Source organism: Stegostoma tigrinum, chromosome 16 (assembly GCF_030684315.1).
Source record: "Stegostoma tigrinum isolate sSteTig4 chromosome 16, sSteTig4.hap1, whole genome shotgun sequence".
Taxonomy (NCBI): domain Eukaryota; kingdom Metazoa; phylum Chordata; class Chondrichthyes; order Orectolobiformes; family Stegostomatidae; genus Stegostoma; species Stegostoma tigrinum.
In genome coordinates this window covers 26,992,588-27,017,816 of record NC_081369.1, presented here as the reverse complement: position 1 = coordinate 27,017,816, position 25,229 = coordinate 26,992,588, and the positions used below count along the sequence as shown (strand labels likewise).

Genomic DNA, 25,229 nt, shown 5'->3' with positions numbered 1-25,229 from the left:
CAAAATATAGTTAAAGATTGACGCCAGTCAGGATAATGCAACCCACCTGTTTTTCATCACATCCACCCCGACACACTATAGCCACTGTGTGTGCTGTCTACAAGATACACTGCAAAAACTTTACCAAGACTCCTTGGACAGCCTCTTCCAAACCCATGACGCATACAACCTCGAAGGACAACGGCAATTGATATAGGAGAACACTACAACCTGAGACAAAAATAAAAGTTGCCGGAAAAGTTCAGCAGGCCTGGCAACATCTGTGAAGAAAAGATCAGAGTTGACGTTTCGGGCCCAGTGACCCTTCCTCAGTTCTTTTTGGTTTTTACTACAACCTGAAAGTTCTCCTCTAAGCCAGTCGTCATCCTGGCTTGGAGATATATCACCATTCCTTCAGTGTCAGTGGGTTAAAATACTGAAACTCCCTCTCAAAACAGCATGATAAATCCACCTACTCAAAATGGACTGCACCACTTGAAGAAGGTTGCTGACTGCTACCTTCTGAAGGTAATGTGACCTAACTGGAGATGTGCAATAAACGGTAGCCAAAATTAGTGATGCTAACCTCCTATCAGTGAATAAAATTAGCACTTTTTTGTAAATCTAAAAATACTATTTTTAAAAATTGTCTTTTCTTTTTTATGAAACAGCAATTTGATTCATCATGTTTATTATTTGCCTGTTCAATTTGCTTTTATCAGTTATGCTACCTGATTGCTTCCAAAATCACGTCTTAAAACTGAAATTAATGACAAATTGACTTGATGTTCCATGTCATACTTTGACTGAATTGTCCTTTTGAACTTTTGAATTTTTTTTTGGTCAACAGGACTAGTTTCACAATCGGGAAAATCTCCAGGCCATAATAGGAACCGGTCTGAATTACGTTGCACCTTAAATGGTGCATCCATTGATCCACAAAAATCAAAAAGTACATGGTATATTGATGAAGGTAATAAACTTGGAAATCAGTAGGCATCATCTGCTTTCTGAAATAATGCCGTTTGCTAATTGTTAATGTTATATTTGTAACTTTGATTATAATTTCGCATATCGTTGGTTTTACTTCCATAAAAGTCAGCTTTGTTACAGCAGTAATTCATCGAGTTGATATACTCTTGTCCATCTTTACATCAGAGTTTGACATTGTTTTTATTTAAAAAGTGCTGGAGAAACTCAGGCATCATTTATGGAGAGAAAAACAGCTACTGTTTTGATTCCAGTATGACTCTTCTTTTGAATGGATGTGGCCAGAGCTGCTGTTTTTTTTTCGCACTTTTGTTTTCAATTTAGGGTTGCCAGTATCTGTAGTATTCTGCTTTTATTTACATTTTAAAAATTGATTTCAGCTTTACACAAGATTTGTTTCAAATGTTAAAAGAAAGAATGCTGCTAATGTAGATTGCATTGGAGCTGAAATGATTTAGCATTGTGATGTACTGGCATTTTATAATAGCAAGGCTTATTCATTTATGTCAGATTCTCTGCAATTGAGCATATACTTCTGAGTTTAAAGATCACTGGATTTTATAATATGAAACAAATAGGGAAGGTAAAAGAAGAGGGGTTGTTGTGGTATTGATCAAGAAATCTGTTACAGCAGTAAGGAGAGATGACATTGTAGCCTTCTCAGATGAAGTCATATGGTTAAAACTTAAAAAACCATAAAGGAGCAATCACATTGCTGGATGTCTGAAATAGGTCCCCTAACAGTCAGAGAAGTAGAAGAGAAAATACGTATGTACGTTTCAGAGAATGTAAAAGTAATAGGGGAGTGATAGTGGTAGATTTCAACTTCCCAACGTTAACGGAAAGTTTTAGGCGGAGCAGAATTCTTAAAATTCATCAACATACTGGGTTAAAATGGTATTCTAGAAGAGACTGAGCATTCTTGGACTTAATCTTAGGTAATGAAGCCAGTCAAGTGGTTGCAGTATAAGTCGAGCATTTTACAATCAGTGATCGTAACTACATTAGATTTGAGGTTGCTTTGGAAAAGGACAGGATGCACCTGAAATCAAAGTTCTAAACTGGGGAAGGCTAATTTGAGTAAGATCAGATATGATTTGGACAGGGTAGACTGGGAGCAGATACTTTTACATAAATCTGTATTAGTAATGGGATGTAAGAAGGAAATATAAAGAGTTCAGGGCCAACATGTTCTGATATAGGTAAAGAATGAAACCAATAATCCAGTGAACACCAGATACCAAGGGATGTACGGGATTGGCTGAAAAGAGGAAAGGCTTACGATAGATACTGGGGCCTGAAAATAGAAGCACGAGAGGAGTGTGGTATGTCTGAGGGGAAACTTAAAAAGGAAATTAGTAGAGCAAAAAACAGATATCAAAGGAGAATGGCAGGTAAGCCAAACTGAAAATCCTAAGTTATTTTAAAGTATATTAAGGGTAAAATGATAACTAGCAAAAGACTAGGGCCCACTAAGGACCACTGTAGTAATGTGTGTGTGGTTCTGGGCTGTATAGGTAGGGTTCTAAATGATTACTTTGTGTTGGTCTTCAGTGCTGAGAAGGACAAAGTAGTATAGAATTCAAGGAGAAATATTTGTGATATAGTTAAAGAAATTTAACATAGTCAGAGTGATCTGGCAGGCTTAAATGTAATTAAAGGTCCAGAGGTGGACGAATTGTAGCCGAGTGTTGAATGAGGCAAGGGAGGAAATAGCATGGGTGCTGGCAATGATTTTCAATTCCTCCCTGGCCATGGTAGTGGTGCCAGAGGACTAGAGGATAGCCAATATAGTACCATTATTCAAGAAGAGAGAAAGGGATGAACGAGGATTCTACAGGCCAGTCAGTCTAACTTCAGTGGTGGGCAAACTATCGCATAAACTTGAGGCAGGGATTAATCAAGAACAAGTAAGTGTCTTGTTTTTAAAAGAGGAATCACCCAGAATGCCATTAGGGAGAGAATTCCAGGATTTTGACCCAGTGACCGTGAAGGAATTGTGATATATTTCCAAGTCAGGATGGTGAGTAACTTGGAGGGGAACTTGGATGTGGTGGTGTTCCCATGTATTTGCTGCCCTTGTCCTTCTAGATTGAATGGGTTTGGAAGGTGCTGTCTGAGGATCTTCCGTGAATTTCTGCAGTGCATCTTGTAGATGGTGCATGCTGCTGCTACTACGTGTCAGTGGTGGAGGGAGTTAATGTTTGTGGATGTGGTGCCAATCAAGCAGACTTTGCCCTGGATGGCGTCAAGCTTCTTGTGTTGGGGTTGCACTCATTCAGGCAAGTGGGGAGTATTTCATGACAATCCTGACTTGTGCCTTGTAGATGGTGGACAGGCTTTGAGGAGTCAGGAGATGAGTTATTTTCCACAGTATTCCTCCCACCTGGCCTGCTCTTGTAGCCACTCTGTTAAAGTGGTGAGTCCAGATGAGTTTCTGGTCAATGGTAATCCCCAGGATGTTGATTGTGGGGGATTCAGTGATGGTAACACCATTGAATGTCAAGGGGTGGTGGTTAGATTGTCTTTCATTGATGATGGTCATAGCCTGGCATTTGTATGGTGTGAATGTCACTTGCCACTTGTCAGCCCAAGCCTGCATATTGTCCAGATCTTTTGCATGTGAACATGGGCTGCTTCAGTATCTGAGGAGTCACGAATGGCGCTAAATATTGCGCAATCATCGGCGAACATCCCCACCTCTTACCTTTTATGATGGAGGGAAGGTCATTGATGAAGATGGTTGAGCCTAGGACACTACCCTGAGGAACTTGCTTCTGTGCTATTTGAAGATATTGTTAACTGCAACCTGTTATATATAAACCTGAACTTAGCTCAGAGCACTCATTCATTGTGAATGAAAGGAAATGTAAGGGTAATTTGAGGTATTTATTCAATTCTGTTGAAATGAGAAACAACATTTTTGCTTTGTGAATGTTTTTTATTTGTTCATGGGATGTGGATATCACTGGCTAGACCAGTATTTATTGCCCATCTCTAATTGCCCTGGAGAAAGTGGTGGTGAGCTGCCGCCTTGAACTGCTGCAATCCTTGGGGTGTAGGAACGCCCTTGATGCTGGTCAGAAGGAAGTTCCAGCGACCGCGCAGGAATAGTGGTACAGATCTAAATCAGGATAGTGTGCATGGCTTGGAGAGGAGCTTGTATATGGTCATGGTCTCACGCATCCGCTGTCCTTGTCCAACTGGGTGGTGGAAGTTGCAAGTTTGAAAGATGATGCCAAAGAAGCCTTGGTTAGTTGCTGCACTTACTCCTGGAATGTCCTACTTGCGTGTGTGGTGCAGGCAGATTCAGTTGTGGCTTTCAAAAAGGAATTGAATAATTATCTGCAGAGTCTTATGTGCAGAACTACAGGGAAAAGATGTGAGAATGGGACAAGATTAATTCCTTCAAGGAGCTGACATGAACATGATGGACTAAATGCAGCCGCCTTGTTGTAACAGCTCTTTAATTATATAAACTGATGACCTCTTTTGATTCACATTAAAAAGTGAATCAAAGTCTTACAATATTGCTGCTGCTTTTTGCATTTGTACTCTTGACTGCACATATTTATATTATCTGGATGTTATTTATTTACAGGAAGTGAAGATACAGCAAAATCACTAGTAGACACACATTCCAAGTTGAGTCAGTCACCACCCACAACGCCTTCTCTTCAAGCTTCCCTTTCAAATGAAAACAAATTCCATTCATTGCCCTTCAGCCTTACCAAGAAACCCAGTGTAAATGGAAGCATAGGTCATACTCTTTCCTTGTCTGTCCAGTCAGTAATGATGGATGTGAATACCAGTGCAAATCAAGATGCTGAACCAGGAGGATTATCAACGATAGAGCAGCCCAATTTGGAAATAGGATCATTGGTGCAAGTAAAGGAAAATCCTCCTCTCTATGGAGTAATTCGGTGGATTGGGCAACCTCTTGGGGTTAATGAACAAATAGCTGGACTTGAACTTGTAAGTATAATGGAAATAAAGCTAAATGGAAAGTTTTTTTTCTTAAGTATCACTTTCTAAGCTTCACATGGTTTGCCTTTCAATAGAAATATGGCATATTTAGCCAGGAGAAACCTGGGTGTGAATTCAGACATACAAAATTAAATGGGTTGGGAATAAGTCATATGTTAAGGTTTCTTTTGAATTTCCGAAATCCAGTCTCTAACCTCTCCCCTTCCAAGTCTTACAAGTAGTGCAGGGGCTAAACAACCAACTTGCATTTAGGACCCAGCTTATTAATTTAGAACATAGAACATAGAACAGTACAGCACAGAACAGGCCCTTCAGCCCACAATGTTGTGCCGACCATTGATCCTCATGTATGCACCCTCAAATTTCTGTGACCATATACATGTCCAGCAGTCTCTTAAATGACCCCAATGACCTTGCTTCCACAACTGCTGCTGGCAACGCATTCCATGCTCTCACAACTCTCTGCGTAAAGAACCTGCCTCTGACATCCCCTCTATACTTTCCACCAACCAGCTTAAAACTATGACCCCTCGTGCTAGCCAATTTAATGAGACTGGCAGCCTTTTGAAAGTCGCATTGCAGGTTCAACAGTGCTCTGTTGAGTTTCCCAGCCTCTGAAAACATGTCAACTGAAAAGTGGCAAAAAAATTGTAACTGCCTTTAAGAACACAGGCCCATTTGGACAGAGCTGCTGGCTTGTGCTCTCTTGCACTCTTTCGATTTCTTGTGCCCTCTCTTTCACCAGCTCAAATCACTTTACATGTTTGGAATTTTGAACATTTATTTGTCTTTGTCCCATTTCTGCATTTCTTAAACTGACATTTCTGCGCAATATTATTAATTTGTTTTTAATCGCTTTTGGTTTTGGTTCTTGTCATTTCTATGATGTGGGAAGCTTTTGTACCATTCAGAGTAGATTTGTTATTTTTGATTTAAGTGGGTTTTTCAGAACATTGATGCATTCACAAAATCAACCTGTGTGAAGATTTCTGTTTCTGTATTACTTGCCCTATTTTTGCAAACTTATGATTTGTGATATTGGAGCATGTACCTGATATCACCCTTGCAATAAGACAAGCTCCAGATAAAGAAGTTGTCTTTAGGAGCTGTTGCATCCCAGTATGTACCGTCCCATTAGCTGAACGTGAAGGTCTAGGTTCAAGTTTCAATGCTGGACTTAGTGACAGAGGGATGTGTTTTGATAATGTGGCCAAACTAACTGAATGTAAACTTGTAAATCCTACCAACCTGGTGCTGGCTCATGTGATAAATGCAGGAGAGATTCCCTGTCAGCCACGTGATGAAAAGAAAATTGGAGCCTTTACCATCGCTTCATAGCTCTGGACTACAAAATGTATGTAAAAGTGCTTGTTACCACAGCAATTCTGACTCCTCGGCAGAATAGCTAGTGTGGATCTGTTTGGTGTCCACAGCAAGGAGTTTTGCAACTGTTCTGTGAACCTGTTCTGGCTGAGCTGGGCACTGGACCTAGTATTATAAGTCAGTGTTATGGATCAGACCTGACTTTGGGCAGAGAACTGAATGAAGAACAACATTAAACAAATAAATGTGAACTATTGGCTCTTTAGCAGACAAGAGAATGATGTTAGTCTACTTGTACACGGTAAAATCCCACAAATAATAACTAGATAATCTGCTTTTACTTGTTCGTTGGGGGATAATTATTCACCAGGCCAAGAGTGCTGTGGGATCTTTAAGACAATTCTGAGATTTGCTGATTGACTCCCTAGCACAGTACTGCACTATCAGAGGTGTCATCTTTTGGCAACGATGCTGAATTGAAAATCAATCAGATTTTGTGCTCTAGATCATTCGCTACGACTAAACACATCATCCTTTTGACTAAGAGGTGAGAGCCTTATTGACCTATGTTTGTTAAAGTTCCTTAACTTCATAAACCTAATCAATAAGAGATGAGCTGGATATTTGAATCTATTTAACAATTAATATTTATGGTCTCTTATGAATTTAAGAATATAGAACTTGTTGCTTGCTTTTTAGTTTCATAATGAAGGCTTAAGATTTTTGCTTTTATTTAGGAAGAAGAAAGCGTAGGCTGTACAGATGGTACGTTCAAGGGAATACGTTACTTTATGTGTGCATCAAAGAAGGCTTTATTTGTAAAACTTAAAAGCTGCCGACCTGATTCGAGATTCCTGTCGTTGCCTCATCACTCCAATCAAATTGAAAGATGCAATTCAATCGGTAAATTTTTAATACAGTTCTCCCTTTGCACACTGCTTTTTTGCTGTTGAAGTGCAATATATGGCATATTAGCAATTTTGTTTTAAAAAGGACTGCCTTATTTAATGTCTAGTCCTTTCTTCTTGAAGTTGAAGTTTCAGATCAACTTTCTGGGTTACTTATATTTTTGACAGTGTTGCCTACCATGTGGATCAGTTGTTAAACAGGTGCAATTTTTAGTTGTGGTATGTAGAAAATACATAAAAGCAAAATAATGTGGATGCTGGAGATTTTAAAATATAAACACAAAATGCTGGAGAAGACTAAGTCCAGCATCACCTTTGGAAAAAGAAAGAGTTAATGTTTCGAGCCCAATGACTCTTCCTTGATACTAAAAATAAACCTCTTCTTTTCTCCTTCATTTGTTGTAATTTAGTGGGAGATTGATTAAATGTGTCACAGAGAAACACCCCATTGAGCAAAATGAAAAGAAACAAGCAATTAGAGGAGAAGTGTTAATTGTGGAGAAATAAAATAGCTGATTTTTTAAATTCATTTACAGCTATTGGCTGGAATTAGAGATTGATGCTGAACAGGAATGTTTTCTAAGCTTGGTCGAAGTATTGCAATGAATTAAAAGAGAAAGATGCGTTTAAATGTTTTCAGTACTGTTTTTGTTCAATTGATCAAGTTCAGTTGAATCAGAAATTTAAAACTTAGATGGAGGTCAATAAAACTTGAATAATATGGGGATTTCCCCCTACAGCGTTTTAGAGCAAATATCATACGCCATCGGCAAGCATTTGCCCAAACAACAAAACATTTCCCTCAATATTTACCTAAGAATTGCTAATCCTTTGGAAATGCAGCTCAGGATGAGATGGTACCTCCAGAAAAGAAACTTATTTTCCCTGACAGTGCGACTTATTGCGATTGGCTTGTGTGTCTCTGTTTCAGTATAAAAATTTGAGTTAATTGTAGATATTATGAAATAACCTCTTCAGATGTATTATTACACGACTCCTAGATAGGTGGGACTTTATTGCCCGTCCCTGGTTACCCTTTAGAAGGTGGTGGTAGGCTGCATCTTGAACCACTTCAGTCCATGTGCTGTGGGTTGACCCACAATGCCCTTAGGGTCGGAGTTCAAGGATCTTGATCCAGCCACAGTGAAGGAATGACCATATGTTTCCAATTCAGGATGGTGAGTGGCTTGGAGGGGATCTGACTGATCGTTGTGGTCCCATCTATCTGCTGCCCATCTCCTTCTAGATGAGAGTGACTATGGAACCTGAGTGGCAGAGCAGGCTTCAGAACCCCAAATATTTTCTCTGTTCCTAATTTGCATGTTCGTTATGCTTTCCATTAGCTTGACAAATTGGTACAGGACCTAGTTGTGACTTGCTAGTACCACTTAAAATTCACCTGTAGTGCTTAAAGTAAAAGTGTGTTTTGACTTGAGTAGGGACTGGGAGCCATAATTTGAAAAGAAATTTTCGGCAGATAGACAAGAAGCACATAATGGAACAGAGAACACAAATGGGTTGTAGCCTAAGCAAAGGACAAGGGTAATGGTGGTGCTAGCTTGCTATAGAAGGAAGTACTCCAGTATCATTCCTGCAAGAGAGACCTCCAATGAAGACGGCGTCAGGATGGATCACAGATGACTGCTGGTGGGTATTCATAGCAAAATGCTTGGGGATACCTGCCTGAAATCTTGCTGTTACTGTCATGCATTGTGGAAAAGCCCCACGAGTATTCAGTACAACACGTTGAGAAGAGCTTGGAGCCATCCTTTCCAGAATGGAAGCGGTTCTGAATTAACTTGTACATTTCTGGATCCAACAGTGCTACAGTTTTCATTGCAGCATGAGGAGAAGCCATGGAATTGTTCTGCTGCAATGAAAGCTTGGAATTCTAATGCAAGCTTTGACTGCTACCATCATAATTGTGTGCAGAGAGACTTCTTGGTTGTCACAGCAATTTCGCATTCTCTCATCCACCAGTTTGGAAGGATTGTTCAAGCTGCTACCCTAGGGGTGTGACAGTGGCTTCATGTGGGAACATCCTGTTGTCTTCTTTCAGGGGGACCTCATATTCACCTTTGCCGTCTGACCCACAACATGCCACTATGCCTTTGCCTTTGGTTTTAGCACTCAAGTCCACACTATGAGAGGGAGTGTTATTCATAGAATAATCCTAGGATCCCCACAGTGCAGAAGCAGCCCATTTGGCCCAACGAGCCCACACCTACTCTCCGGACAGCATCCTATCCAGACTTCTATCCCTGTAACCCTGCATTTCCCATGGCTAATCTGCCTAATTTGCACGTTCCTGGACACTGGGCAATTTAGCATGGCCATCCACCTAATCTGCACATCTTTGGACTGTGGGAGGAAATCGGAACATGCAGCAGAAACCAGCGCAGAAGAGAATGTCTGTGTGGAGTTAGCACTGTTGCCTGAGGGTGGAAGCAAGCCTGGATCCCTGGTGCTGTTTGGCAGCAGTGCTAACCACTGAGCCACCATGTTATCGAACTGAAGAAGGAATCTCAGGTGTATTGCTTAATAGTTTCAAATTCCATTGTTTTAATTGATATCAGTACTAGAAGAACTTGGTAGATGTCCGCGGCTGCATGTGTACCTTTTTTTTGTGACTGGGATGAGAAGGGTTGATAGGAAATGTAGCTTTTCTCTTGTAGTTCAATGGCAGAAAAATACGAATAAAGTCATTTTATGAATAACAGTTTTTTAGACAATTGTACCTCATTATTCAAAACTCTTCGGCAGCAGAAGGACCTCCTTTTGGCCTGTGTGTATGATTCAGGATTAGACTCTGAATCATGGACGAAAAGATGGGTCAGGTGCAGAATGAAAGAGTAGTCTCTCATTGATTTGTCACTGATTTGCTGCAGTGGGAGGTTGCTTTGTTGCAGTCATGCTTTTATACTTAAAGACCTCCCACAGGAAGATGTGAATTAAAACATTTGTGTACCTAGTGCTTTGTGTAAATAGCTTAAATGTCCATAACAGATCAACACACTTAAAAGCTACTACGTTTGTTCTTTCACCATGTTGACGGCTGATATTCGTTATACACCCATTGCGAAATATTGCTGAGAGATCAGTTGTGAGAATATGTGCTTACGTTTACATGCTTGGTATGTGCCACAATTGAATTGCAAAAAGTAAACCAGCTGCTGCTTACTGCTGGGGTGAAACCTTTGACTAGGACAATTCAGTCCTGATGTAGTAGTTAGGAGAGTAGTTCCTATGTAATGGTGAGTTAGAACATAGAACATAGAACATAGAACAGTACAGCACAGAACAGTACAGCACAGAACAGGCCCTTCAGCCCACAATGTTGTGCCGACCATTGATCCTCATGGATGCACCCTCAAATTTCTGTGACCATATGCATGTCCAGCAGTCTCTTAAATGACCCCAATGACCTTGCTTCCACAACTGCTGCTGGCAACGCATTCCATGCTCTCACAACTCTCTGCGTAAAGAACCTGCCTCTGACATCCCCTCTATACTTTCCACCAACCAGCTTAAAACTATGACCCCTCGTGCTAGCCATTTCTGCCCTGGGAAATAGTCTCTGGCTATCGACTCTATCTATGCCTCTCATTATCTTGTATACCTCAATTAGGTCCCCTCTCCTCCTCCTTTTCTCCAATGAAAAGAGACCGAGCTCAGTCAACCTCTCTTCATAAGATAAGCCCTCCAGTCCAGGCAGCATCCTGGTAAACCTCCTCTGAACCCTCTCCAAAGCATCCACATCTTTCCTATAATAGGGCGCCCAGAACTGGACGCAGTATTCCAAGTGCGGTCTAACCAAAGTTTTATAGAGCTGCAACAAGATCTCACGACTCTTAAACTCAATCCCCCTGTTAATGAAAGCCAAAACACCATATGCTTTCTTAACAACCCTGTCCACTTGGGTGGCCATTTTAAGGGATCTATGTATCTGCACACCAAGATCCCTCTGTTCCTCCACGCTGCCAAGAATCCTATCCTTAATCCTGTACTCAGCTTTCAAATTCGACCTTCCAAAATGCATCACCTCGCATTTATCCAGGTTGAACTCCATCTGCCACCTCTCAGCCCATCTCTGCATCCTGTCAATGTCCCGCTGCAGCCTACAACAGCCCTCTACACTGTCAACGACACCTCCGACCTTTGTGTCATCTGCAAACTTGCTGACCCATCCTTCAATTCCCTCGTCCAAGTCATTAATAAAAATTACAAACAGTAGAGGCCCAAGGACAGAGCCCTGTGGAACCCCACTCACCACTGACTTCCAGGCAGAATATTTTCCTTCTACTACCACACGCTGTCTTCTGTTGGCCAGCCAATTCTGTATCCAAGCAGCTAAGTTCCCCTGTATCCCATTCCTCCTGACCTTCTGAATGAGCCTTCCATGGGGAACCTTATCAAATGCCTTACTGAAGTCCATATACACCACATCCACAGCTCGACCCTCATCAACCTTACTAGTCACATCCTCAAAAAACTCGATAAGGTTTGTAAGGCATGACCTACCCCTCACAAAGCCGTGTTGACTGTATTTGATCAAGCCATGCTCTTCCAGATGGTCATAAATCTTATCCCTCAGAATCCTTTCTAACACCTTGCAGACGACAGACGTGAGACTTACCGGTCTATAATTGCCGGGGATTTCCCTATTTCCTTTCTTGAAGAGAGGAATTACATTTGCCTCTCTCCAGTCCTCAGGTACGACTCCAGTGGAGAGCGAGGATGCAAAGATCTTCGCAAGTGGCGAAGCAATTGCATTTCTCGCTTCCCAAAGCAGCCGAGGACAAATCTGATCCGGGCCTGGCGACTTGTCAATCTTAATGTTTGACAAAATTTTCAGTACATCAGCTTCCTCTATCTCTATCCATTCCAGCATGCACACCTGCTCTTCAAAGGTTTCATTCACTACACAGTTCGATTCTTTCGTAAAGACAGAAGCAAAAAACTCATTTAGGGCTTCCCCTACCTCCTCAGGCTCCACACACAAGTTCCCTATGCTATCCCTGATCGGCCCTACTCTTTCTTTGACCATTCTCTTATTCCTCACGTAAGTGTAAAATGCCTTTGTGTTTTCCCGGATTCCTTCTGCCAAGCCTTTCTCGTGCCCCCTCCTGGCTCTCCTCAGACCATTTTTGAGCTCCTTCCTTGCCTGCATGTAATCCTCTCTAGCTGAACTTGACCCTAGCTTCCTCCACCTTATGTAAGCTACCTTCTTCCTTTTCACTAGAAGCTCCACCGCTCTCGTCATCCAAGGTTCCTTTATCTTACCCCTTCTTGCCTGTCTCAGAGGGACATATTTACTCATCACTCCCAACAACTGTTCCTTAAACCATCTCCACATGTCTATAGTTCCCTTACCATGGAACAACTGCTCCCAGTCCATGCTTCCTAACTCGTGTCTAATCGCATCATAGTTTCCTCTTCCCCAATTAAATATCCTCCCATTCTGCCTAATCCTCTCCTTCTCCATAGCTATGTAGAATGAGAGAGTGTTATGGTCACTATCACCAAAATGCTCTCCCACCACAAGATCTGATACCTGCCCCGGCTCGTTTCCGAGCACCAAGTCTAGAATGGCCTCTCCCCTCGTCGGCCTGTCAACGTACTGCGCTAGGAAACCCTCCTGAACACACCTTACAAAAACAGCTCCATTCAAATCTTCTGCTCGAAGGAGGTTCCAGTCAATATTAGGAAAGTTAAAGTCACCCATTACAACAACCCTACTGCGTCCACACTTTTCCAAAATCTGTCGACCTATGCTTTCTACAATCTCCCTGCTGCTATTGGGGGGCCTGTAGTAAACCCCTAACGAGGTGACTACTCCCTTGCTGTTCCTAATTTCCACCCATACTGACTCAGTAGGCAGATCTTCCTCGACAATGGTCTTCCTCGACAATGGAGTTGTAGATGCTCCCTGTGCCACTCGAGACCTCATGATATTTGCAGTATATCTTGAGAAAGAGGCATAAACTGATTAGTTTACCAACTAATACGTATTTTCTCTTGAATGGAGTTTTCGTATTATTGGGTAAGCATAGCTTTGGGATGTTTTTCTGATAGTGGAAGTATAGAATGACTTCCATTCTGATACTTCTGCCAAGAAAACCAGAATTTCAGGACAGTATTAGTTGTTGAGCCAATTTAGTTGACCAATGAAACTGGAGGTGATTTAGATTTTGTTACTGGGCACTGGAATTCTTGCAACCGAGTTCAGATAACCCTGAAAGTGACTATCTGAAGGGTAAATTATTACTGGCTAGACAAATAAGAAATGTACTATGTTGGCAAACTGTTAAACTTCCAACCATGTATCTGAACATACTTGGAGGATTCATAATCTTTGAGTTTTGCTGACCAACTAAACTGTCTGAACTTGGCTAAGTATGTCCTAGAGCAGGAGTTGTGTATATTTGGTTTGAAACAAATAAAAAGCTTAGTCTGTGTGGATTTTGTTGTAACTTAATTTAAAGACACCTAAATATGGTGATGCCCTTCCATGTATGTTATAGCCCAGCTGACTGCAACAAATTCAGTGTCCTGTATCTGATTCCAACTCTTCAGGGTCTCAAAATGGCAAGACTCATACTTCCTCACTATTTTCCTTCTTTCCAGTCTGCAGGCCTTTTAAATTGAATTTGATTTTGCCTGTTTTGGACTTCCTTTCTCAATTATACATTATGTAATTTTGTGAAAATGCTTCTATGTTGCCAGGTATTTTAATTCAAAAGAATTATTGTTTTTGAGCTTTGATAGGCCATGCAAAGTTTTTTTTTAAATTTAAGCACATATTTTTAAAGAAATATTTTCACTAAAATGATCCTATTAATGTGAGTTTTAATCCTAATGAGAGCAAATACCACTTACTTTTAAGATAATAAAATGTGAGGCTGGATGAACACAGCAGGCCAAGCAGCATCTCAGGAGCACAAAAGCTGACGTTTCGGGCCTAGACCCTTCATCAGAGAGTGCATGTTTGTGCCAAATTGTACGCATACCTTGAATTTTTGAATGCATATTATTCGTTGTGATGAGTTAACATAATCTTTATGGTATGATTTGCTACCATGTTACATTCTGAATTTTTCTGTTAGCAGTAAAGTATGACACTTTCTGTTGACATTGTAGGAACTTGCTGATATAAACCTAGCAATATTTCATGGTGTAGATTTTCACATCTCTACAATTAATGTATTCCAGTGCAAGGAGCAATGACATCATCAAGCAGGTTAAGCATATAATTTCCATATAACAGCTCACCAGGAAGGAACAGACAAGTTTTATCCTTCACCTGATAATAATTTTACTGGAAGTGAAACACAAATTGGGGCGTGCATGTAAGATTACAGGTGGAAGCTGAAATGTCACAAACGTTCAAATAAATTGCAAAAGTCTAGGGTGTTTGTAGAAGTTTTGCCATGTTACAAATTAAAAAACTTGTTTGAGTCAGTGAGGTGGTTTAGTAGTAATTCTGACCTACTGCACTATTTATATTTTTGAAAAGACATTCGAAGCAGTGCTTCAGTCAAGAAACTTGACATCATCTACTCTCACCTCAAGAAAATGTATAAAAATAGAGTATTAAAAAATTAAACTCTGTGCCATTTCAGTGACTTCTGAAGATTTTCATTCTGACAGGAGAAAACATTTTGAGAGGGACTGGATAATTGCCAGTAGTATATTGTGGATTTCTGTGTTTTGATTATAAATTTGCAGATGGCACAAGTTGCCGTTAGTTTTGTAGATTTAGTAATGACATTATGCAGTGACAGTGTCTGCATTACTACAACTCCAGAATTTGGGCTGTGATAAGTAAACATGCGCAGAGATGTGTTTTTTCAACACCTGCAGGCCTATGTTTTGTATTTATCAGTCAATGAATATGGCAGAAAAGTATTGCTAACAGTTTGTTTTTGTTTCAGCATTTGGAGGATATCGAAGTGAAGTCGTTAAAGAAAATACGCCTCCCAAGATGGAAAAAGAAGGCCTGGCTGTAATGGTTGGAAAGAAAAAGGGTATTCAAGGACATTGCAATTCCTGTTATTTAGATTCCACTTTGTTCTGGTAAGTGTGTGTGTGTCTGTGTGTGTCTGTGTGTGTGTACCCCAACCTTTCTGTTGTAAGGCTGTTCGGAGCTTGAACTTCTTTATTTATTCACGCAATGTGAATGTCACTTCCAAGGCCATCATTTATTGTTGATGCCAAATTAATCTTAGGATGTTGATGCTAAGCAGTCTCATAGAATATAACTGAATATCCTGCTGGGTCATTTCAGATGACAGTGAAGAGTCAACCACATTGTTATTTCCCTAGTTTCTGATTTGTAAAGCTGTGTGGTTAGAAATGGGGGTTTTAGCACTTTAAAGTATTATAACTTACTGCCATGTTCTCACCCTTTCCCTATAACCCTGCACATTATCTACTTATATTCCCTCTTGAATGCGTTGATTGAACCGGCTTCCACCATACTTCCAGACAGTGGCGTTCCAGGACTGTATGAAAAAGGGTCATTCTTACATCACACTGACTAATTTAAAATCTGTACCCTCTCGCTTTTGATCTGGTTATAAGGTAAAAAAGCTCCTTGCTATCGAACAAAATAAAATACTGCAGATGCTGGAAATCTGAAACGAGCTCAGAAAGCTGGACAAACTCAACAGGTCCTGCAGCATCTGTGGACAGAGAAACAGGTGCTTCTTCAGAACTGAAATATGTGGGGAAAATTGATTCTTTATTACACTTATCACAAATGCAGAGGATGAGCAAGAGGGCAGATAATGAAGGGATCCAGTGCAAAATACAAAGGGCTTGTTAATAGTGGAGGAAGCAAAAACAAGTAAAATGTAGTTAAGGTGTAAAAGGGAGAGAATTGGTCCCCTCTTGTAACTGCAAAAGTAGTAAGACATAAATACAACAGGACTGCGGGGTGGAAATGGAGGTGGGAGAAAAAATATAAGAAGAATAGCGAGTACACATAATGTGATCAATTTCTGAAGTTATGGAATTCCGAATTGAGACTTTGAAGCTGTCTTCCTAAGCAGAAAAAGAGGTGTTATTCCTTGATTACATTGGGCTTTGTAGCCCCAGAATTGAAATATGAAAATGAAAGCAAGGTGACTTATTGAAATGGTAATCATCTGTGAGATTAGGGCCACTCCCATGGATGGAACAAAGCTGTTCCACAAAGCAGTCTTCCAGTCTGTGTTTCTTATATTCTCTTCTCTTGTCCCCTCTTCCTTTCCCTCTGATGTATTCACATCCTTCATAAAGTGTGACACTCAGAACTATGTACAATATTCGATCTGAAGTCTAACTAGTGTCTTATAATTTCAGCTTAAACTTCCTGCTGCTGAACTCTATCCTACTGCATTAAATGCTATGTTACTACATGCATTACTAACTACACTCTCCAACTCTCCTGCTACCTTTTAATTGCATATCATGTCTATCCAAGTCCTTGTTCCTCTACACCTATTAGAATTGCACCCTTTATTTCCTACTGCCTCTCCATGTTCTTTAACCAAAATCAGTCACCTGTCATTTCTCCGTATTGAACTTCATCTTCTGCCTATTTGTCCATTTTTCCAATGTACCGATGCCCATTTTGAATGTCTACATTGTCCTGCTGAATTTTGTATCATCTGTGTTTTGAAATTGTCTCTTTTGAAAAGATCTCAATTTGCTGATTTCAAAAAATCAAGGGAAGCACAAGTTCCAATAAAGGCTCCTTGGGAACCCCAATGATAAATCTTCCTCTAGCCTGAAAAACACCTCTTAACTATTACCCTCTGTTCCTATCACTCAGCCAATTTTGTACCCACGTTGATCTATCTCCTTTAATCCATTTTTGTTACTTTCTCATGTCTCTTGCATGGCACGGCATCATATCTATATTGACTCTCTCTGTTACCTTTTCAGAAACAAAACTGAAGCAAGTTATTTAAACATGATTTTCCTCTTTAAAAATATCTTATTAGAGACAACACAAGAACACAAAAAACAAGAAACAGGAGAAGGAATAGGCCATCTGGCCCTTCAAGCTTGCCCCGCCATTTAGTAAGATCATGGCAGGTCTTTTCATAGCCTCAGTTCCGCTTACCGACCCTCTCATCATAACCCTTAATTCCTTTTACTCTTTAAAAAATTATTTATCTTAGCTTTAAAAACATTCAATGACGAAGCTTCAACTACTTCACTGGACAGGGAATTCGACAGATTTGCAACCCTTTAGGTGAAGAAGTTCCTCTTCAATTCAGTCCTAAATCTGGTCCCCTTAATTTTTGAGGCTATGTCCTCTTGTTCTAATTTCACCCGCCAGTGCAAACAACCTCCCTGAGGTGATCTTATCTATTCACTTCTTAATTTTACATGTTTCCACAAGATACTTCACTCGTTCTTCTAAATTTTAGTGATAATAATCCCGGCCTATTCAGCCTCCCCTTATAAGCCAACCCTCTTAACTACGGAATCAACCTAGCAAATCTTCTCTGCACCTATTCCAGTGCCAGTACATCCATTCTCAGATAAGGAGACCAAAACTGCACACAGTATTCCAGGTGTGGCCTCACCAGCACCCTATACAGCTGCAACATAACCTTCCTGCTTTTAATCCATCCCATGAGCAAGATACACCACATCTACTAGATCCCCAGTGTCCATCACACTTTTGTAATGTCTTCATAGAATTCTAGAAAATTAGTCAAGCGTGACCTGCCTTTCATGAACCCATGCTACATTTGTATGTATGTCTTGCTATATTTTCCTTGATGATAGATTCAATCATTTTCCCCACAACAAAAGTTTAAGTTAGCCAGCCTCTGATTCACTATTCTTTGTCCAACTCCTTTTTTTGCCTTGAACTGTGGTGTCACATAAACTGTTTTCCAATCTGTTGGAACTGCAAACGGTCCTTACTACAAGTGCATTTGCTAATACTCCTGCCATCTTTTTTAGTACTCTGGGATGCATTCCATCAGGGTCAGGAGACTGGTCTATGTTTAGCTCCATTAGCTTGCCCAACACTACCTCTTGTGTAATCATCTTGTCTAGGTCCTCAACTACTTTCATCCTTTTGCCAGTAGTTAAAGGCAAGTTATTTGTGTCATCCACTGTTAAGACCAACACAAAATACCTGTTCAATTCCTCAACTATTCCTCATTTCCCATCCTCTCAATGACCAATGTTTACCTTAGCCATTTTTTTTTGTTTTTTATATAAATTATAGAAACTTTTGCTCAGAATATGAAGACTGAAAGCTAGTTTAGTCTCAATCTTTCTTGCTTTTCTTTCTAGCCTTTTTTTTTTGTGGCTCTCTGTTGACTTTTGGGAAAACTTTAATCTCCTAGTTTCCCACTGGTCTTTCCTGTGTTGTATGCCTTATCTTTCAGTTTGATAGCTTGCCTTATTTCCTTAGATATCTGTGGCTGGCTGCCTCTTTTTCTACAATCCTTCCATTTCACTGGCATGTGCAGGCTGCCTGTAATTATCCCACGTTTTTCTGTGACTATTAATTCTATCCCAAAATAATTGTTTCTAGAAGTTTTCCAATTACTTGAGTTAAACTGACTATATGTAATTGCTGGGCTTTACTCTATAATTGTTTTGAACACATCAATCATATTTGCAAATCTCCAATCCTCTGGTCCAACCCTATATCCAAGTGACACTAAACAATTATGCTAGTCCATCTGCAATTTCCAATCTCCCTTGCTCCAGTATCCTTGAGTGCATCTAATCTGCTCCAGGTGTCTTGTCAACCTAAAATGCTGATGACGTACCCAATAGATTACCAGTTTTGAACCCTTCTAGTGACTGAGTTTCCCCTCTCTATAACGGCTTGGGCAACGTCCGCTTGAAAGGTAAAGATCAGATGCAAAGTATTTGTTTAACATGCCCCCTGCTTCCAGATGTAAATCCCCTATCCCCTTTGGTCCTACAGCTCCTTAGAATCCTTTTACTGTTTTCAGGGCGGCATGGTGGCTCAGTGGTTAGAATTGCTGCCCCTCAGTGGCAGGGCCCCAGATTCAATTCCAGCCTTGGATGACTGCGTGGAGTTAGCACATTCTACCTGTGTATGTGTGGGTTTCCTCTCAGCCCAAAGATATGTAGATTGGCCATGCCAAATTGCCCACAATATCTGGGGATGTACAGGCTAGGTGTATTATTCGTGGGAAATGTAGAGTTACAGGAATAGGGTAGCCAGCATCGGTCTAGGTGGGATACTGTTTGGTGTGGTCTGTTTCTATGCTGTAAGGATTTTATGATTCTATGATTATTGGGTCTCTAGAAGTTTTTGGGATTCTCTGTTATGTTGGCTGCCAGTCTTTATTTTAATGTTCCCTCTTTGCCTCTCATTTGCTTTCTCATTACCTTTCTGACCAGTTTGTATTCAGCTTGGTTCTTCAGTATTGTTTTCAACCTGATACTTTTTTGTAAAGACACATTTTCTTCTTAATTTCTGTCACGATTTTCTTCCGGGGAAGTCTGGCTTTGTTTGCCCTACCTTTCCCTTTTGAGCGAGTGCACTTTGACGACATCCAAATCATCTCTTCTTTGAAGGTGGCTCATCGTTAAACTACAGTTTTCCAGCTAATCCTTTGGTTTCCATCTACCTGTTACAGTTCTGCCCTTGCCTCCTTGCAGTCGGCTGTCCTCCAGTCAGTTATTCTTGGTCTGGATTGTCTATAATCTGTGATAAATTAACGCTAGGATTAGGGCTGTCATGATCCTGAATGCTGTGATATAATGATTGCCATCCCCTAAATGTTTTCTGACTGACATTGAACTAATTGGCATCCCTTGCACAAGGACAAAGTCTATCATTCCTTCCTTTCTTGGACTGGACACACACACTGATCTAGAAAATTTTCCTGAGGATAATCTAAGAGCATTCGCCCCTCCCTGCCCTAAACGTGCTATTATCGCAGGATATATATGGGTGATTAACAACCTATATTGTAACTACATTGTAATGCTTGCATTTAATTTCGTTGTTGCGAATTTGTCCCTCTACATCCTTGCTGCTAGCTTATGGTCTGTAAACTGCACCAAGTAATGTAATTGAACTTCTTGCCAAACCAGATCTTTTGTTGAAGCCTCCAAGACGTAGAGTATACCCAGTACTGTGGTGCTGTCCTTAACCAATACTGCCATCCCTCCTTACCTAGTTTTCATGACAAACCTGTATTCAAGAATATTTAACACCCAATCCTGCTGTTCAACAGGATCTCTGTTATTGCCATGGCATCATAATGGCACATGATAATCTAATTCACCAGTCTTAATTGCTTTTCTTTGTGCATCCATATAACTGCAGCGTGTCCTTAATTTAGAAAGGATTAATTTCTCCCTTACTCTGACTCCAGGTATTAACTAACAATTTTTTAATTGTGCATTCGAGTATTACTGTCCAGCATTTTACTTGATTCCTATACCTTGCAGCGTTAGTTTAATGCCTTCCCAACAGTGTGTGCAATTTGCCCTAAAGGGAACTCTGGCAAAGGTCTGTTCAGGTGTCATCACCCCCAGAGTTAGTCCGTGGGTCCAGGAATTTAAAGCCCTCCATTCTGTTTCTTTCCAAACACACATTTGTCTGTTTGTCCTTCTGTTTCTGTACTTAAAAGTTCATGGTACTAAGACTAATCTGGAGACTACTACTTTTGAGATCCTCCTTGCTAACTTTCTATATAGCTTCCTAAATTCTGACACATCATCACCCCCTCTTTATTTATATTGTCAGTACCAATGTTGTCCTCAATCGCTGACTGATCACTGTCCCCTGAGAATATTCTGAAGCCACTCTGTGATGTTTTTGACCCTGGTATCAAGTGGGCAAAATACCATATCGACAGCTGCAATTTGTCTGTTCCCCTAAGTAATAAGCCACCTCTTAGTATTGCTTTTCCTCTATTCTTCTGTCAGGCAATCCCACCTTTTGGTGGAATACCTCCGCTCGGTTTGCAACAAACAACTGCACGTCCCAGTCGCAAACCACTTCAACTTCCCCCTCCCACTCCTTGAATGACATGTTCATCCTGGGCCTCCTGCAGTGCCGCAGTGATGCCATCCAAAGGTTGCAGGAACAGCATCTCATATTTCACTTGGGAGCCCTGCAGCCCAATGGTATCAATGTGGACTTCACAAGCTTCAAAATCTCCCCTCCCCCGACAGCATCCCAAAACCAACCCAGCTCGTTACCTGCCTCCCTAACCTGTCCTCCCACCTATCCACTCCTCCATCTTCAAGCCCCAACCCCATCTCCTCCCTACTTGCCTCATCCCGCCTGCTTGACCTGTCCGTCCTCCCTGGACCGATTATCCCTTTCCTGGCTCCAACCCTGCCACCTTTGACCTGTCTGTCTTGTCTCCACCTATCTTCTCCTTTATCCATCTTCTATCCGCCTCCCCCTCTCTTCCCATTTATTTCAGAATCCCTTTCCCCTCCTGCATTTCTGAAGCATCTAGGCCAAAAACGTCAGCCTTCCTGCTCCTTTGATGCTGCTTGGCCTGCTGTGTTCATCCAGCTCTGTGCCTTGTTATCTAAGGTTTAGAGGGATGTAGACCAAATGCAGGCAAATGGGACTAGTTTAGTTTGGTAGGCATGGTCAAGTTGGATCAAAGGGTCTGTTTTTGGCTGCGTGACTACTAAATTAGCTTTTCTCATTGCAAAATGTGACATCAAAATTGACTGTTTCTAGTAGAACTTCCAAAATACTCCATATTGATGTCTTTATCTAATACTTAGAAATAAATTTCTTTGTATTAATAGTTTAACATTTTCTCCACAGTATGTTTGCTTTTAGCTGTGTGTTGGACACGGTATTGCTTAGGCCAAAAGAAAAAGATGACGTTGAATTTTATACTGAAACCCAAGATTTGTTACGAACTGAAATAGTCAATCCTTTGAGAAAGTAAGTGTAATGCATTTCATGTAATTCATGATTTGAAGTTATAATTATAACAATTCTAATATCTTGTTTTTTTTTATATTTTACAATTTAGAAATAACAGGACTGAAACAGAATTTGCTCCCTCAAAGCAAAATCCTGTATTGACATAGACTTTAGGTTTTTAAAGATTGTTGACTTGGGAATGTTTTAGAAGATCTGGTGTACTTTCCTTAATTGAGAGTGTTATTGATATTTTCACTCACTCAAAACCCATTCGTTCACATTGAAATAAAACGTGAACCCCTCGATTATGATGAATGGGACAAACAATTATATGGTACAGTACTGCATTGCTGAAAATTGTGTGAATGAAGTTGCATACATTTGGATTAATTGAGTAAAACTATTTTGTTGCTTTTGAGACTATACTATATTTGTTGTTATATATTGCTGCCTTTAGTCGCTACTGAAAAACGATTCCTTTGTTCTGTTTTAGCCATGGGTATGTATGTGCTACTAAAATAATGAAACTTCGAAGAATTCTTGAAAAGGTTGAGGCAGCTTCAGGATTTACCTCTGAAGAGAAAGGTATGTGACTTCTTTGCATTTCAATATTTTATAGGTTTGTTTGCATTTGGGTCCCTGAAACAACTACTCGTTATAGCATTGCTCACTGCCTAATACGGTACTGTTATTTTTCTATTATTTATTGTCAGTATTAACCTTGGCAAAATAAATTGCCAATTTAGGTTTTAATAATCGAAAGAGATTTGTGTTGAATAGAATTCTATGAATACTTTCCTAAATCTTCAATGTTGATGAATGCAGAGTGCTGGACCACTTATCTTCATCGGTCAGCCTTCGGTTGTTATATTGTGTGCTCTCAAGCTTTCCAGACTGGGAGGTCATTTTCTGGCATTTGGTGGTTGTCTTGATGACATTAAACGGCACTTTCTTGTGGAACTAGTACACAGGATGATTGCACGTAGCTGTCATCCACTCCCTAGTTGGCTGGCCGTTTGGGAAATCAGCAGCTAGTTGTCACATAGCTGCTACCAGCCCATTAGGTAGATGGATTGAAATGGTAAAATATGCACAGCAGTTTTTTTTATAAAGCTCCTGACTGATCCAATAGTGGAGGTCTTGGTTTCAGCCTGTCCCAAAGACCCATTGACAGTGGATGTGCTCAACCTAGTCCACACAGGGAATGGATAATGTGATCACCTGTTCCTTCAAAGAGTCATTGTGGCCAAAAGTTACAGGCCACAGAAAAATCATTTGAAAGAGTCCACTCAGATCTGTTGCTGAAACACCTAATTTCTCCATTTTGCATCTAAATGTCTTGAGATGTTTAGTCAAATGGAAACCTTTTCTGCCATGCAGGAGTAGTATCCAAGATGAATAGAGATAATGGGAACTGCAGATGCTGGAGAATTCGAGATAACAAAGTGTGGAGCGAGATGAACACAGCAGGCCAAGCAGCATCTCAGGAGCACAAAAGCTGACGTTTCGGGCCTGGACCCTTCATCAGAGAGGGGGATGGGGTGAGGGTTCCGGAATAAATAGGGAGAGAGGGGGAGGCGGACTGAAGATGGATAGGGGAGAGGAGAGTATAGGTGGGGAGGGGATAGGTCAGTCTGGGGAGGACGGACAGGTGAAGGGGGCGGGATAATTTTATTAAGTACGAAATGAGGTGGGAGGAGGGGATAGGTGAGAGGACGAACAGGTTAGCTGGGTGGGGACGAGCTGGGCTGGTTTTGTGATGCAGGTGGGGGGAGGGGAGATTTTGAAGCTGGTGAAATCAACATTGATACCATTTGGCTGCAGGGTTCCCAAGCGGAATGTGAGTTGCTGTTCCTGGAACCTTTGGGTGGCATCATTATGGCACTGCATGAGGCCCAGGATGGGCATGTTGTCTAAGGAATGGGAGAGGGAGTTAAAATTGTTCACGACTGGGAAGTGCAGTTGTGTATTGCGAACCGAGCGGAGGTGTTCTGTAAAGCGGTCCCCAAGCCTCCGCTTGGCTTCCCCAATAAAGAAGAACCCACAACGGGTACAGCGGATGCAGTATACTACATTGGCAGATGTGCAGGTGAACATCTGCTTGATGTGTAAAGTCATCTTTGGGCCTGGGATAGGGGTGCGGGAGGAGGCGTGGGGGCAAGTGTAGCACTTCCTGTGGTTGCAGGGGAAGGTGCCGGGTGTGGTGGAGTTGGAGGGGAGTGTTCAGCAGACAAGGGGGTCGCGGAGAGAGTGGTCTCTCCAGAAGGCAGGGAAGGGTGGGGATGGTAAAATATCTTTACTGGTGGGGTCGGATTGCAGATGGCGGGAGTGTCGGAGGATGATGTGTTGTATCCGGAGTTTGGTGGGATGGTATGTGAGGATGAGGGGGATTCTCTTTTGGGGGTTATTGCAGGGGTGGGGAGTGAGGGATGAGTTGCGGGAAATGCGGGAGACACGGTTGAGGACGAAGTTGCGGTCCTGGAAAAACGAGGACATCTGGGATGTACAGGAGTGGAATGCCTCATACTGGGAACAGATGCGGCAGAGGCGGAGGAATTGGGAATAGGGGATGGCATTTTTGCAGGAAGGTGGGTGGGAGGAGGTGTATTCTAGGTAGCTGTGGGAGTCGGTGGGCTTGAAATGGATGTCAGTTTCTAGGTGGTTGCCTGAGATGGAGGTAGAGGGGTCCAGGAAGGTGAGGGATGTGTTGGAGATGGTCCAGGTGAACTTAAGGTTGGGCTGGAAGGTGTTGAAGTGGATGAACTGTTCGAGCTCCTCTTGGGAGCACGAGGCGGTGCAGATACAGTCATCAATGTAACAGAGGATGAGGTGGGGTTTAGGGCCAGTGTAGGTGTGGAAGAGGGACTGTTCCACATAACCTACAAAGAGGCAGGCATTGCTTGGGCCCATGCGGGTAATCATGGCCACCCATTTTGTCTGTAGGAAGTGGGAGGAATCGAAAGAGAAGTTGTTGAGGGTGCGGACGAGTTCGGCTAGGCAGATGAGGGTGTTGGTGGAGGGGGACTGGTCAGGTCTGCCGGACAGGAAGAAACAGACGGCCTTTAGGCCATCTGCATGGGGAATGCAGGTGTATGTCCATGGTGAACCTGCATTGCTATAATGATGCCACCCGAAGGTTC

General features: G+C 41.4%; 1 protein-coding gene across 1 annotated transcript in view; it reads left to right on the top strand.

Moving 5' to 3' along the window:
- The window catches only part of cylda (cylindromatosis (turban tumor syndrome), a), an 87,178-nt gene that overhangs the window by 27,889 nt on the left and 34,060 nt on the right, over positions 1-25,229 (top strand). The window contains exons 6-11 of the mRNA XM_048546716.2: positions 830-952; positions 4,571-4,944; positions 7,017-7,182; positions 15,122-15,263; positions 21,985-22,107; positions 22,583-22,674. Coding sequence (XP_048402673.1) covers positions 830-952; positions 4,571-4,944; positions 7,017-7,182; positions 15,122-15,263; positions 21,985-22,107; positions 22,583-22,674 — 1,020 coding nt within the window. The remainder of the gene's footprint in view (positions 1-829; positions 953-4,570; positions 4,945-7,016; positions 7,183-15,121; positions 15,264-21,984; positions 22,108-22,582; positions 22,675-25,229) is intronic.